The sequence below is a fragment of the Camelina sativa genome, chromosome 18, assembly GCF_000633955.1.
Source record: "Camelina sativa cultivar DH55 chromosome 18, Cs, whole genome shotgun sequence".
Taxonomy (NCBI): Eukaryota; Viridiplantae; Streptophyta; class Magnoliopsida; order Brassicales; family Brassicaceae; genus Camelina; species Camelina sativa.
This window is the reverse complement of record NC_025702.1, coordinates 14,189,945-14,204,987: the sequence shown is the minus strand read 5'-3', so window position 1 is coordinate 14,204,987 and position 15,043 is coordinate 14,189,945. Positions and strand designations below refer to the sequence as shown.

Here is a 15,043-nt window from a genome sequence, read left to right as displayed (position 1 = left end):
TTAATATTGCTCTTTTGGAAAAATGCTGGATGGCTAAAGTTTGATTTGATTGATCATCGTTTGGTGGAAAACTATATTATTTGGGTTATTGTATGCTCTGCATACTATGTCACATTGTCACCTATACATTGGTTCCCCTTCACAGATTGGCTTCAGAGTTCAGTATCCTGAAGATTATCAAGGCCTGTCATACGAGGACCTTAAGGAATTCAAGCAGACTAGATATGGTAATTAAAGCTGTGTATGGCTTTGTTCTCAACATTACAGTAGGTCAAGACCTCTCGAGACCAGAAGTGTAGCCCTCAGATCTTTCTAAATAGATCAGCCTGACCTTGGATTTTCTTAATTGGACTGCTTAGCACTATTGTTCTCCCTTTGTTGCCATCCTTTGGACTTATTTCTTGAAGCAGATAAAGTATTGTTCTTCTGAGTTTATTTGGTTGTTTTAGTCACACTTAGCTTTGGTAGGGTGCTGTATCTCGTAATGTCTCTTTTGACGGACTATTTCCTCTTAACATATTTGTTGATATGTTACTACTAATTATCACCATTTTGGTTGTTAAAATCATATTTGGGCATGTAGCAATACGTAAATACGTTCATATATTTGGAGAGAGAGAGAGAGAGAGAGACTGACGTTAGGGCTATGAGAAGGAGAAGAGGCAGTGTCTTCAAGATCATGATGACGACCAAAAGGAACAATTATTAGACCCTTCTTGGTTTAAACACGTGGAAGGTCTTCTTAGTGGCCACGAACGACGCTCCGTCGGAGATGGAGGAAGAGCTACAATCTCCGACGTGCACTACAAGCAGTTGAAGAAGCCTCGAAGAAATCCTCAAAGTAACATGATTAATTTGGAAGAGAAAAGGGAAAAAAAAAAAAAAAAAGAAGAAGAGAGTTTTCTTTGTGTGGTTAGTTGGTTTGTAATTTGGTGGCAACAGATGAAACATGCGTGCTGAGGTTTCGAAAAATTATGTTTTTTATAAGCTTAGAGAAGTATATATAATGAATGAAATCAAATTAGTATTGTATATAATTGTTTTCTGTCTTACAAATTAATTTTATTTTGCTGTCACTGATGGAGAATGTTGGCTTGGAATCTTGGTTTGTGGGGTCGCTTTATCTGTTCTTTTCTCTATTTGGTTGGAATAAAAGTTGGTTTGAAATGTTCAAACCAGTTTAATTATGTGATTCTGCAAATTAAGACATAAATATAAATAGTTAATTATAAAAGCTTGAGTTATGCATGTGTACCTGATTTTATGAATAGTGTTTCTTAAAATTTCTTAATTAAGTTTTTTTTTTGGGGCAAATTCTTAATTAAATATTATGACAAATAAAATGGTCAAAATATAAAGAAATTAAATGATTTCAAAACTTTTTTATTGAATCGTTTTACAGTATTTGTAATTCTTCCAGATAGTTTATTTGTAGTTATAAAGTTATGGTAATTTTTGTTGAAATTATTTTTTTCGTTTTTATAAACCAATATGTAATATGTTATGCAGTACAACAGTTGTTGGTATTTTCAGATCCAAGGAGACCTTAGAAGCTTATTCTGTTAACCTATCTCCCGAGGGATGGGTGAAGTTTGGTGAACTAAACCACTTTCAGTCATTGTGTTTCAAGGAGATAACGACATTCTCACTACGATGTTCCACAAAAAGCCTTTTGATATAACTATAGAAGGGGTCATCCAAGACATAATTTACTGATTTTCTCGTTTTCAACATATCCAATATGTTTTTTTTTATGAAATTGTATTAATGTTGTTCACTTTTTAGCAAAGTTTGGTTGTAACTCAAATATTTTTTATTCAAGATGTTTTTCACCCTCTCCAGCTCTCAAACAAATTCTTCATTCTCCGATATAATTCATTTTTGCTGAAAAAAATGTAATATGTTATGTATGGCTATATATTTGTTTACTAGATTAGGACCCGTGCTAGAGCACGGGTTGGAATTCCTTTTATTTATATTATAATTTTAGAATAAAATATAATTTATATGATTGTTCTTAAAAAAAAATTTGGATAAAACATTATGCAATAAAATCATATGCTAAATATGATGCTTGTAAAAAACACTTATTTTGTAAGTTTTATATTGTTAATTTTGTAATTTTACGTATGAGAAATGGTTATGTTTGTTATTTATTTGTTTTTATTTTAATTATTGAACATATTTGGTGAGAGTGTTTTAATATGACTCGTGCTTAGGTAAGATTGTATTTTCAACTGCACAATAAGATCTTGAAAATCACGATTAAGTGTGATAAATTGCCAAGATTTTATTCCTTTTGACGCCTAACAATATATTTTTATGTCTAACAGTATAGATTTTGTAACAATACATGGAATACTAAAGATTTTGTTTTGGAAATTGTATAAATCATTAGAATATTTTCTTTAAGAGGATTCTTTGATATATTCTAAGTGTATTCCACAGATTAACCAATTAATCTATAATCTTTTTTTTTTGTAACCAACCTATATTTAATCTATAACCTATTTTGTAACCAACATATAAAAATTATATAATCTATAAAAAAAGTTGTGTACTTCCGTTTTATTATATAGGAGATATGTGTATATTGTATACGAACACATATTAAAAGTGCTCAGTTTTTGGACATGTAATTTCCCTCAAACCACTCTGTGATTCCTTTTAATTTTCATATACTTTAACTACAAAATATTATTAAAACTTTTTTGAAATAAATAAGTGAAATTGAACTGTAATTACCTTTTTTCAACCATATAAAGTTATAAATAATATACTATTTTCTTAAGAAAATGAGTGGATATGAATGCATGAGAGTACACAAACTAAAGTTAGATATGATCTCTATTTTAAAAGTATGTAAAAAAACAATTGAAGATGTGTAGAACCCACAAGAAAGCTAAAATAATTAAAAAGATCCCATAAGTGCTGATTATTAAATTTTATATATTATCATTATTCATATGTAAATTATATTAAAGAAAAATCATTGGTGCCTTTCTTTTTCTTTTATTATTTTGACAAATGATCTAATGTTTCTCTTGCCAACATTTTCAAACATAAAAAAAAAAAAAAAAATGTCACTATCATCTCGATGCCTACCTCTTTCCTTTTAGTTGCTTAAAATCTTATATTCCATTCCATTTACTAACGTACAAATCAACTTTTGTCCCAATCCCAAAATATTGTTTAATTATTCTCTCCACAAAAAAAAAATTCTCATCTANAAAAAAAAAAAAAAAAAAAAAAAAAAAATCAACTAATTACAAACTTGTAATCATAGAAAACGTTATTACATTATTGAAATTAAACTGAAAGTAAATTGATTTGTTTTGTATACGGATGGTAATTTTGTTTGGGTCGACATGGACGGACATAAATAAACCCTTTTACACCCATTAAAAAGCCCAACACTTGAAGCCCATTTCTAAGTGCATCTCGTCGTGACTCGTAGACACGTAATTCGCTCTTTTGTATTTTTCCTTTTTTATTTTTTTCTTTTTTCTTTTTTCTTTTTGAAACTCCCAACGGTCGAATCAACAACTCAAACATTCAAAAAATAAAAACGCTACCTTTATCTCTCTCTCTCTCACAACACATAACGTTCAAATCCTCTCTCTCTGTCTCTGTTTCTAAAATCTAAAAATCTCTTCTTCTTTTTTTCTCTCAATCTCTGTTACGAGAAACAATGAAGTCACCAGCGAAGATCGGAGAGAATCGTTTCTTGGGAAACATATCGACTTCTTCAATCCGAAACTTGCTTCCCAGATCCATCTCTGCGAAACAGAAATCGATTCAAAACTCAGATTCAAAGAGTTTCAGATCCAACGACGAGAACGCTCCTCCTTGTGACCCTAACATACAGACGACTAATCATCATCATCATCATCTCAACTACAACAACAACAACAACAACAATGATCTTCAATTGAAGAAAAAATCGCCTCAAAAGGTGTTGTTCCCCTCTGCGACTCATCAGGTTAGGTTTCAATGAGCTTTCTGTATAGATTAGGTTTCTAATTCGAGTTTGATACATCTCAGATCTAGTTACAGTACTCTGAGTATTCAATTTGAATTATAACAGGTTGAAGCGAAGAGCGTACTCGTCCCTAGAACTAACTCAATGGTTAATGAGATTACAGAGGAAGATGATGACTCATTGGGTGACCAGATTCGTGAACTAAAGGTTTCTTCTTTTTGTCATATATTGATTGCGTTTTTGTTGTTGTGTGGTGTGTTTGCATAATGGTGTATGTGTGTATTAATTATGTTGGTTTTGTGGTTCTTCTTATAGGAAGAACTAGTAAGAACCAAGTCTGATGGGTTCAAACCTGACGGAAGCAACTTTGTGAGGGAGAGTTTGAGTCAATTGAGAAACAGCATCAACAAGTCTTCTTTAGTCATGTCGTGTGCTAACAACAACAAACAAGGTTCAGAAAAGGAAACAATGTATGAAGCTGATGATGATGAGGACGATGGTGATGTAATGGAACTGAGTAAACATATCAACAAGTTTCATAGTTACTGTGATTCTGAGGACTTGAGGGATTCTCTTCAATCCTCATTCGCAAGTGCTTCAGGCTGTGAAGCTGAGTCAATGAGTGGAGATGATATTTGCTCTGTTGATAAACACAAATATTGTGCCTTGGATCATTCTGTTCCAAACACTGTGGGAAATGGGATCTCAATCAGTTTACCGCATCAGACACGCATCCTTGAAGAGCCACCATTGTCAGAATCTCCAAAGATCAGGAATTTTAGGAAAAGCGTGGCTGCGTCGACAAAGTTTCAGGCAACTCCTAGGAATGTAAACGAGATCTCAGACATTGGAAACAAAAACGTCCAACAGTTTGGTCCTTCTATGTCCTCAAAGAAGCATTTAAGTCCTACAGATTCTCTAGCTGCAAGTCTCCAGAGAGGACTGCACATTATAGATTGTCACCAACGGAGCTCGCTGTCAAACAGATCTTCTGTTTCATTCTCCTTTGGCCATCTCTCTCTGAAGCCTTGCGATGAAAGCGATAATCTTAGTGCTTCGGTTAAACTGTTACAGGAAAATAGACCTAAAGAAGGTGGATCTTCGATTCTCCTCTGTCTTTCTTGCAGACAGAAACTTGACCAAGAAGCTGAAGTATGTCTAGAAACCCTCAGATGCATTTTTGTTCCACTCACATAAGTTTCTTTAGTGTGCTATTCGTTTTGACTACTTATATGTTTTTATTATCAGGGAGGATATAAGGCAATAGAAGAAGCTTGCGCGGACGAGAAGCATCTCAAGAACATGTGTGTGGAGCAGGCTACCAAAATTGAGCAACTAACTAGTCTGGTAAGTATCTTATAAACTTATGATAGAGACTATAAGGTTGAATATAAGTTTTCTGACAATTTGTTTTTTTTCACTACTTCAGTTAGACCAATACAAAAAGAACACTGTGCAGGAGTCAAGTAAGGTAAGCCAACGTGTTAACATTTCAAAGCAACAAGCACATTAGTAAACTGTTTGCACATTAGTAAAACTTTAGCTATGTTTTGTCTGTTTGTGCAGCTAATGAAATCTGATGATGGAGAAGATGAGACAGAGGTCGTGAAGGAAACATATGAGACAAACCAAAGTAGTGAAGGGTTTGGGAAAGTAAGGATTGATCTCAGTGAAAAGGAAGCTCTTTTAAAGGAGATTGCAGAGCTCAAAAGCAAGCTGCAGCCTACAAAATCAACTGATAATCTGAGATCCTCTTTGCTGTTACGGTCCTTTCAAATGAGGAAGAGCACTGACTTTACCAAGAACACTGAGAACAACAACGATGTGCTGGAAGAAGAACGTGAAAGGTGGACAGAAATGGAGAGTGAATGGATATCTTTAACAGATGAACTAAGGATGGATATCGATAGCCATCGTAGTCACGCAGAGGATCTAGAGATAGAGCTCAGAAAGGAGAAAATGGCGACAGAGGAGTTGAATGATGCTATTAGTAGAGCTATGCTTGGTCACAGTAGACTCATCGAGCAGTACACAGAACTGCAGGAGAAGTATGATGAATTAGCTGAGAGGCATAGCGTGACGATGGCAGGAATCGTCGATGTGAAGAAAGCAGCAGCTAAAGCTGCTTTGAAAGGTCGCCATGGGAAGCGTTTTGCGAAAGCCTTTTCAGCTGAGCTTACGGCCATAAGAGCAGAGAAGGAGAAAGAAAGAGAGTTCTTGAAAAAGGAGAACAAGGCCCTTAAAATTCAGCTGCGAGATACTGTTGAAGCTGTTCAAGCTGCTGGCGAATTACTTGTCAGACTCCGAGAAGCTGAGCAAGCTGTACAATCCTCTGAGGTAACTTTTATGTTTCACCAACTAAATAAAAGCGTTTTCCAGAGACTTAGATTCTGCAAACCTACACTATTGCTTGTGAATTCTAGCATGCTGAGTGATACCTAAAACCATAATTGCAGGAACGTTTCAGCTCAATAGAAGAGGAGAATGACAAGTTGAAGAATCAAATGGAGAAGTTAAAGAGTAAGCACAAAACAGAAATGAGCACAATGAAGCAATACCTAGCAGAAACCAAATTACCAGGGTCAGCATTAAAGCCATGGTTCAAGGAGAATGAGCAAAAGCCATGGTTCAAGGAGAATGAGCAAGAGGTGGAAGAAGAAGAACATGTAACATCATCAGAAAACAGAACCGGTGTGGTGAGCTATGACGATTATACAGACGATCAGGCATGGAGAGCAGAGTTTGGAGCCATTTATCAAGACCATGACCATTACTGATTTGATCATTTCATTCCAAGAACAAAAACTTGTTTTTAACCATGACCTACCTTGGGTCTATTTCATCTTTTTTTTATGTTGCCTTAAAAAATCCCAAATCGTTTTGTTATTCTTGTTGTTGTCTTTACATCTTCCATTACTGTATGGCATGTAATCAGTTTCTTTGTGTAATCTCAGTATTATTAAATCATTCATTGTCGTCTTCTTAAGATATGTTGCATCCATCAATGTCAATGTCCTTCAAAATAGCAGCTGTTTTGCTCATCTTTTAGTGGGCTCTTCTTAGTGAAAGAAGCGGGCCGAATTTGAGGCCCATACTGTAAAAAAAGCAAACCAGAAGAAGACAAAACAAAAATCTGTTTTTTTTGTTTGTTTGAAGATTAGGTAGAAAACGCAAAAGTTGTATTTTTTTCTTTTCTTTTCATCAGCTATGGCGGCCGAGGATTCTGCAAACGCGAGTTTTCATTCCGATTCGAAGACTAACAATGAAGCTAACGATGTTAGTACTAATCATGACTCTTCAAAAGCATTAGTAATCCCTTCTCCCGCCGTTTGTCTCGTACGTTTCGCCGGAGATGCAGCTAGCGGCGCCGTCATGGGCTCTGTATTTGGATATGGTTGGTGATGATTTCTATTTTTCTCTTTCAATTATCTCCGTTGTTGATAAATTAAGACTCTTTACAATCTTTAGGTGTTGGTAGATCTTTGAAGTTTCTGTTTAGACTTCATTGGTGTAGCTTTTATAGTGATAGAGCATTTGCTTGCTCAAGTTTGGCTTTGTATTTGAAGTCAAACTTAGCTTTTAGTATTGTGTGTGCTTGTTTTGTATGATGGAACCATAACCATACATATATATCTAACACAGATATATAAGTTGGGGTTTTCAGGTGGTGGATTGTTTAGGAAGAAAGGGTTTAAAGGATCATTTGTGGATGCGGGTCAGTCTGCAAAGGTGCCTAATAATGATCTTATGAATTGATTATTATTCATTATATTGTTTACTGAATAAATTTGTTGTTAGACTTTTGCGGTTTTATCTGGAGTACACAGTTTAGTTGTTTGTCTTCTGAAGAAAATACGAGGGAAAGATGATGGTGAGACTCTTTTCTACTATTACTCACTCCTACAACTTGTAGCATTGGCTTTGCTTATTTGTTTTAATATCTTCCATTTTGCAGCCATAAATGTTGGAGTTGCTGGGTGCTGTACTGGCCTTGCTCTTAGTTTCCCTGGTAAAAATTGAATTGGTATCCCTTCATTATCATGTACTTTGGTCGAGCTAACAACTATAACTCTCTATGATCATGTGTTTGCAGGTGAACCACAAGCAATGCTACAGAGCTGTCTCACTTTTGGTGCCTTCTCTTTCATCCTTGAAGGACTCAACAAAAGGCAAACGGCTTTGGCTCACTCTGTTTCGTTAAGACATCAAACCAAAAGTCTCCATCATGATTTACCGCTCTCCTTGGCTCTCCCGATCCCTAATGAAGTCAAAGGAGCTTTCTCTTCTTTTTGCAACTCCTTAACGAAACCAAAGAAGCTCGAATTATTTCCTCGTGCTCGTTGATTTTGTTTTCCCTACTTTTTCTTCTTTTGCTTATTGTTGCATGAGCCAATGAGAAAAGAGTTGTAACTTTATTTGTTTTCATAACAAAGTTTCTAGGACCAAGTCCAGAACTAATTTTGAAAATGTTAGTTAAAATTTCCCAATCTTTATGTGTCGCCTCCAAATGGTATTTAGTGGGTCTTCTGTTAGGATTTCAAATATTTGTATGATGATATTATTAGGTGAACTAAGTTAATTTTAGCGTGGTTTTTGTTTGTATTTGATATTTTTATTGTTTTAATGAATTTTCTTAAAACGCCCGAGTTGTAAACAGAATTTGATTTGAAATAATAATGAAATAAATTTGGGGTTTAGTTGATTGATTTAATCTTGTGTACCAAACGATTTTTACACTAGTTAATTATTTTGAAGGATTTGGCGTTATACATTTTTCATTGACCACAAGTCGTGGTGATAAGTGTGAAAGGCAGATGCAGGGACAAATCAATTTGCATTTTCTAAATGGTTTAGGTATTGTATGGATACATGATCCAGATTGAGAAAATAGCTCCTATAAGTGATTCAATCAAACCAAACNAACTGGTTAAATTTTTAACAACATAGATTAAATAAGTATATAGATATATTTTAAAAATATAAACAATGTTGTATCCTAAATTTAATATATATTTGTTATTATTAAATGATTTAGATATGTAAGTATTTAATTTTAGTTTTATAAATAAATATAAGTTTTATAATTTTCTAAATAGTTTGTTATTGTTTCCTAAGATTTCTAAAACAATAAATAGAATTTGCTTAATTATTTTATTACATGATTTTGAAATAATTTTATTATTATTTTATTAAATAATTTCAAAATTATTTTATTAATGATTTCTTGTAATGTAATAAATTAATAATTACTATTTTTTGGATAATCATTTTTAAGTTACAACAAATTAATATTAAGATTCTGTTATTATATTTTATATTAAAATATAGTGACATTTTGTGTAATATTTTACATAGAGTAGGGTTATTTGTTTAAAGAGTTGCTTAAATAAGTAAATAGATAAATTTATCAGAAATAATCTTCGCATAGATTTTTGCGTGGAGAATTTAATCATTTTTTTTTCTTTTTTTTCATTTTTTTTCATTTTTTTTTCTTTTTTTTTCTTTTTTCTTCTTTTTTTTCTTTTTTTTTTCTTTTTTTTTTTTTTTTTTTTTTTTTTTTTTTTTTTTTTTTTTTTTGTCTCATTTTATAATATCGCTTAATTTGTTATCTTTTTGTAATCTCTATATATATAAAAGAGAAATACAAAATCGAAAATTGTCAAAAATTTCTAAAATTGTCATTCAATTAGTTATGAAGGAGAGTGTTTATTGAAATTGAGAAAGGTAATTTTGTCAGAAATCAACAATCGACATTACCCGACCCGACAATGATCTGCGTCCTTTCACTTATAACCCGGTTTGTATGTCGTTGTTGGGCTTCACGTGAATGTCGTTTTGGCCTGTACGAAAACCACCAAAAAAGCCTTCCCCATTAGTTGTTTCACACATAATCGAAAGAATATACCAATGAAAAGAAATCTTCAAAACTTAATCACCACAAAATCTCGATTCTATTTCTATAAAAATCATAACTATCCAATAAACCAAAATTCCATAATCAACGCTCAAATCTTTCGTCATATATTGAATATTTCCCGTAAATCAACCATCATTCATTCTAAGTTGGCAAACTATCCTTTTCTGTTAAGCGTATCCAAGTTTTTTTGCTTTCACAAAAAACTAACATTCATACTTTTTTACCTAAACTACTATTCATCTATAAATATGATCATCAAACTCACTCTGTAAATCATCAAACACTTACCATTCCTCCTTTAAAAGTCGCTTAACACACAAAAAGTATTGCCAATGGCTGCAGCCTTGGCATTCCTTTGAGATGTTAAGCCTTAGAAGACTTCATGGAAAGTTCAAGTTTGGATTCTTCATACCTGGAAGACGTATACAGCAAAATTTGGTGAAACCTTGGGCATGGTATTCGCTGACGTTCAAGTGAAGTGAGTATAAAGATTTTTTTTTAAACTATCACCATTTTGTATATATTCTTATAAAACTAAACAAATCTAATGTTATTTCAGGGTACAAAGATCCACGCTTCCGTGAAAAATGACTTGATGAACCGGTGTGGAAATAAGATCATTCCAGGAGAGTGGAGATCAGTTGAACATATTCCCTTTGTAAATTTGGGATAACATTCCATCTTTTAAAAAAAACAGATTTTGAAATTAAGGTCTCTTTGATTCATATTAAAACCTGAGTTAAGTTATTTGAGATGATTACTTCAACGAAAACAAACTTACAAAACTCATATTCGATTTTGAAATTGTATAAACCCCAAATTTTGAATTTGGTTTTTCATGATTATCAGTATATAATCGGAAATTATTGTCATCAGATTTACACAAAATTTTTGGGTGATGTTCAATTCGAAAGGTATATGTTATTTGAATTGCGAACTGGGTTAAATTTGAAGATCAACACATAAATTATAAAACGAAGTTGTGAATTGGTTAGATACGAACCTCGGATCAACCAGAATCGGGTGATTTTGTTGGAGTCTCATCTTTGATTAGACCTACACAATAGAATCAAGTATGAAAACAAGAGAAATTACAAGAAGAAAGAATAAGAAAAGAGTCATAAGAACTTAAGAATAAATGGAAAAGAAGAAGAAAAGAAGAAGGGAGTTGTTGTGTCGTAAGGTGGAAGAAGGAAAGTTGTATAGGCTTTAGTGTAGAATTGAAGGCCCAAATAGTAAATGAGTTATTTTGTCTTGTTAAGAGAAACAATTAGAGTAAATAGGTTAAGATAAGTTGCAGTATAAATGTTATCCTAAAATATTATTACATATTTGATTCATGTATAGTTTAAATATCTTAAAATAATTTATAATGTACGTACATTAATTATCGGAATTTGAGTTTTTTCTTAAAAAAAAATTGTTGTAAGTATTATATCTCATATCTCATATCAAAAGATTTGCAAATGGAACATTATTTCTATAAAAACTTATAAGTTATTAATGTCATAAAGACACTAATGTAATATATGTGATACTATAAAGAGTTTTGATGTATAAAAACTAAATTACTTACGAAATATAAAATATATTAATTTAAATAGGAAAATATTAATTTATATTTAAAAACAATTAGATTTCTTTTAATTATTTTTAAATATACTTTAGAGGTCTTTCCTCTTGGAATTAGCAAGGGTTATTGAACATAACATTCAAAACACAATTTTAATATTTTTTATTCCTAAACAACTAGAAGGGGTCTTACAGTCACATAGAAATCTATACGGATTGCGGGTTTTAGTAGATAAGCCTATGCGGGTCGCGGGTTTAGCGGGCAAGCCTATGTGAGTAGTAGCAAGGCCATACATATTACAAATCAGACAAGCTAAAATGGATGCGGGCTGATACGTTTGACATATATAGATTACATAAACATAATAAACACAAAAATAATAGACAAAACGATATAAAAGTTTAAGAAAGTGTGATTGTGTCAAATATACCGTGCATCAAAACCGAACAGAAAAACAAAATATATTTGATTTTCATTCAATACACACACAAAATATATAAAACATTTTATTTTACTCTTTGACCCAAACACGAAAGACAAATCATTAACAAATATAATATATCTAACAAAATAAAAAATATATATATATGCGGTGTACCGCGGGTTTAAAGCTAGTGATTATAGTAATATGTTAAGTTAATTATTAACCAAAGATTCACATAACATTTGAAGAATTACTCGTTCTTATTTTAATTATTGCTAATAAAGGAGCTATAAATCAAATGGGGATGTAGCTCAGATGGTAGAGCGCTCGCTTAGCATGCGAGAGGTACGGGGATCGATACCCCGTATCTCCATCTTTTTCACTTTATTCTTTTTTGACTTTTTCTGACTTTTATTTTCGTTTCCATTTGATCGTGTCTAACATTGCTGAGAAAACACTTCTGTATTCTTCCCTTCGTTCCTTTCTATATTTTTAATGAATATATGCAAAAGTGTTTTAGAAAAAGGAGAACTTTTATATAAATAACCATTAGAAAGCCTGTTTAGTACAAAAAGCAAAGCTAATTTACACAGAACTTGACATCATTAACCCATCTAAAAAAATTGATACAAAGAAAAGTGTCAAAATATTCCAAACTCACAGGTCACCAGAGGTTCGACGAACTCACTTACTCACTATCCCGAATTCTTGTTTTTAGCAGCCAAGGCTCTTCATGATCTCCTTTAGCTTCTCAATCACAGCAGTTGGATCTGCACGTGAGTTCGCCAGATGCATAGCGTGATACTCTAAACCTTTCCACTTAGCTATAAGCTCGAAATGAGGTCTCTGAAACTCGACGCTTATAATCTCAAATATCGTTGTGTTTGGTGTTGCAGACACAATGTGAGTCAGTCCTGCTCCGTGAGCTCCTATGATCACTGACGCGTCTTGGATGGCTCGGACTTGATCTTTCATCGACATATGTGCAAACAAGCCATTCACAAGGTTAATCCCGCATTTGGTCAGACCGGTGGAGCCAGACGCGACCCAATGGTGCAAAGAGTCAAACACTTCTTCCTCGTTGATGAGCCGAGACTGGACTTTCCCGCCGTGACGAGGATGGGCTAAGTAATCTTCACGGCGGACAAAGAGAACATTATGAACAGAGGATGATGATGAAGATGGCGGTCTTTCCGATGAGCGGTGTCTGTTGACAGGGAACCCAAAAGCTGCTCTGATCATTTCGCCAAACTCTGATATCCTCGCGGTCCTTTTATCGTCCGGGTTTTGCCAAAGATTTTGAGCTGATTCCCCCTTGCAATCTATATCTCCGGTCAAGCCCTTGAAAAGCGCGGTTTCATATCCCAGCGGTGAAAGAATTGCATGGCGGAAACAAACCGGTTTCGTGAAATTCTTTGCGTATCTGATTCCAGAAAACAAAGCTGTCCATGTTTCTTCTAGCTGTGTCTGCAAAAGGGTACACAACATGGAAATGAAACTCCTACTAGATTTCTTTTTATTCAGTAAACCCACAAACACATAAAAGATCCACGTCCTAAAACCAAGAGCAACTGCAAGCCTAAAGATAGTTGGGGAAAATGAAACTGGACTTTCTCTACTCATGACCATGGAAAAGAAGAGGAGCATACCGTGCAGTGTCCATCAACAAATACAACGTGTGGTCGATTAGGCAAACCGGTGACTCTAGAGGAAACATAAGCGCTATACCAATCTGTCACGGTATGGAAGAGATTCGCGTACTCGAATCGAGTAATAAGCAAGGTTGGTTCTTCCACCCACTGAGGCCAACCAAAACAAAACCAAATATCAATCAGCAAGAGAGTTACATATGTTTTAAAGAAACTCAGAAACCACAACCTAATATGAACCAGTGAAGAGATTAATTTTCATATTCTCAATCCAAGCACAGTAAGATTTCATCTTCCAAATTCGTACCAAACAATTTAGATCCAATAAAGAACTTTCCAATTATGCATTGTTCACCAAAACACAATTGTTAACTAGCAGATTCTACCAAGACATACCAATGAGCCAAAAAGATGTGAACAAACCTCTTCACAAACGAAATCTTTGGAGTCAACAGCACGAATCGAAGCAACCAAACCCCTCATTGTATGTCTACCAATACCACCTTCTTGAACATATTCATTCAGCAACTCATCATTCACCAGCCGCCGAGAAATCACATCATTACCTCCTCCACCACCAATACGGCGGTGTCTCTTAAAACCTAACCGTGAAGAAACCTCTTCCGCCACCTCAAACGCACCATCTCGAAACTCAGGAAGCTCTTCCTCCTCTCTCCTCCCCATAACTTCCTCTAACCTCTCACCACCTCTAGACATAACAATCCGATCCGGAACCATCCTCAGATTCCTCCCTTCGCAAATCGAACTCTGTAACGTCTCGCTATAAAAACATCGAAACCAGCTTCCTTCTCCTCCTATCATCGGCTTAAGGAAGTCAACTCTCTTGGTAAATCCATTCCCGAAATAGCCTTCGCAAGAGCGAGTTGGTAGATTCCTCTGCGGCGGCGTCCATGGGAGGTAAGAAGGTAAGATCGGCCACGGTTTCTGAATCGCTGATTGATTATTATTCACTGAAACGTGAAATCGCACCAAAGATATATGAGGATTCGGCTGCTCCGGTGAAGAAGAAGAAGAAGACGACGACGAGTGAAAAACAAAGTAGATGATGAGAAAGAGAGAGTTGAGAAGTAACATATACAAAAAAATCTTCAGAATCTTCGGATTCCGTTTACTCATCTCTCTCTCTCTCTCTATCGTCTCCTTGATTTGCGGTTTTGAAGAGTAAGAGAGCGAGCAAATTTTGAAAAACCTCTTTTCTATTTTTAGATTTTCATCGATTTCTTCTGACTCGATTCTGAAGTCAAATCAATCAACGGTGAAAGGTATAGAGTCAGGTGAGACTTCATCGACTGTTTCACCGGAAAAGTTGCTGGATTTAAAAAAAAAAAAAAACGTGAAGATGATGAATCGGAATTTTTGTGAGTGGAGATTTATTAAAGCAGAAGATTCCATTCATTCTTTTTTGACTAAAAACAAAAACCAAGATCCAAATTAGACCGAACCGGACCAAAATTAAAATCATAATTAAACCGGGAAG

The 15,043-nt window shown here is 34.2% G+C and overlaps 3 protein-coding genes, 1 long non-coding RNA gene and 1 other non-coding gene across 5 annotated transcripts; 3 read left to right on the top strand and 2 right to left on the bottom strand.

Moving 5' to 3' along the window:
- Positions 3,607–6,968, top strand: LOC104761591 (kinesin-like protein KIN-12F). The gene is made up of 7 exons (XM_010484697.2): positions 3,607–3,982; positions 4,088–4,189; positions 4,298–5,134; positions 5,231–5,329; positions 5,412–5,453; positions 5,549–6,319; positions 6,439–6,968. The coding sequence occupies exons 1-7, from the start codon at positions 3,692–3,694 to the stop codon at positions 6,757–6,759; spliced, it is 2,463 nt and encodes an 820-aa protein (XP_010482999.1). The 5' UTR covers positions 3,607–3,691; the 3' UTR covers positions 6,760–6,968.
- LOC104761590 (mitochondrial import inner membrane translocase subunit TIM22-3) lies at positions 7,158–8,469 on the top strand. The gene is made up of 5 exons (XM_010484696.1): positions 7,158–7,376; positions 7,647–7,711; positions 7,781–7,853; positions 7,938–7,991; positions 8,076–8,469. The coding sequence occupies exons 1-5, from the start codon at positions 7,190–7,192 to the stop codon at positions 8,324–8,326; spliced, it is 630 nt and encodes a 209-aa protein (XP_010482998.1). The 5' UTR covers positions 7,158–7,189; the 3' UTR covers positions 8,327–8,469.
- Positions 9,665–11,040, bottom strand: LOC104761589. The gene is made up of 3 exons (XR_763216.2): positions 10,903–11,040; positions 10,188–10,311; positions 9,665–9,822 (listed from the first exon to the last, which is right to left on the bottom strand). It is a non-coding gene; the product is annotated as an uncharacterized LOC104761589 (long non-coding RNA).
- On the top strand, positions 12,197–12,269 carry TRNAA-AGC. The gene has a single exon. It is a non-coding gene; the product is annotated as a tRNA-Ala (tRNA).
- Positions 12,411–14,928, bottom strand: LOC104761588 (beta-(1,2)-xylosyltransferase). The gene is made up of 3 exons (XM_010484694.1): positions 13,969–14,928; positions 13,546–13,695; positions 12,411–13,363 (listed from the first exon to the last, which is right to left on the bottom strand). Exons 1-3 carry the CDS (start codon positions 14,680–14,682, stop codon positions 12,611–12,613), a joined length of 1,617 nt encoding a protein of 538 aa, XP_010482996.1. The 5' UTR covers positions 14,683–14,928; the 3' UTR covers positions 12,411–12,610.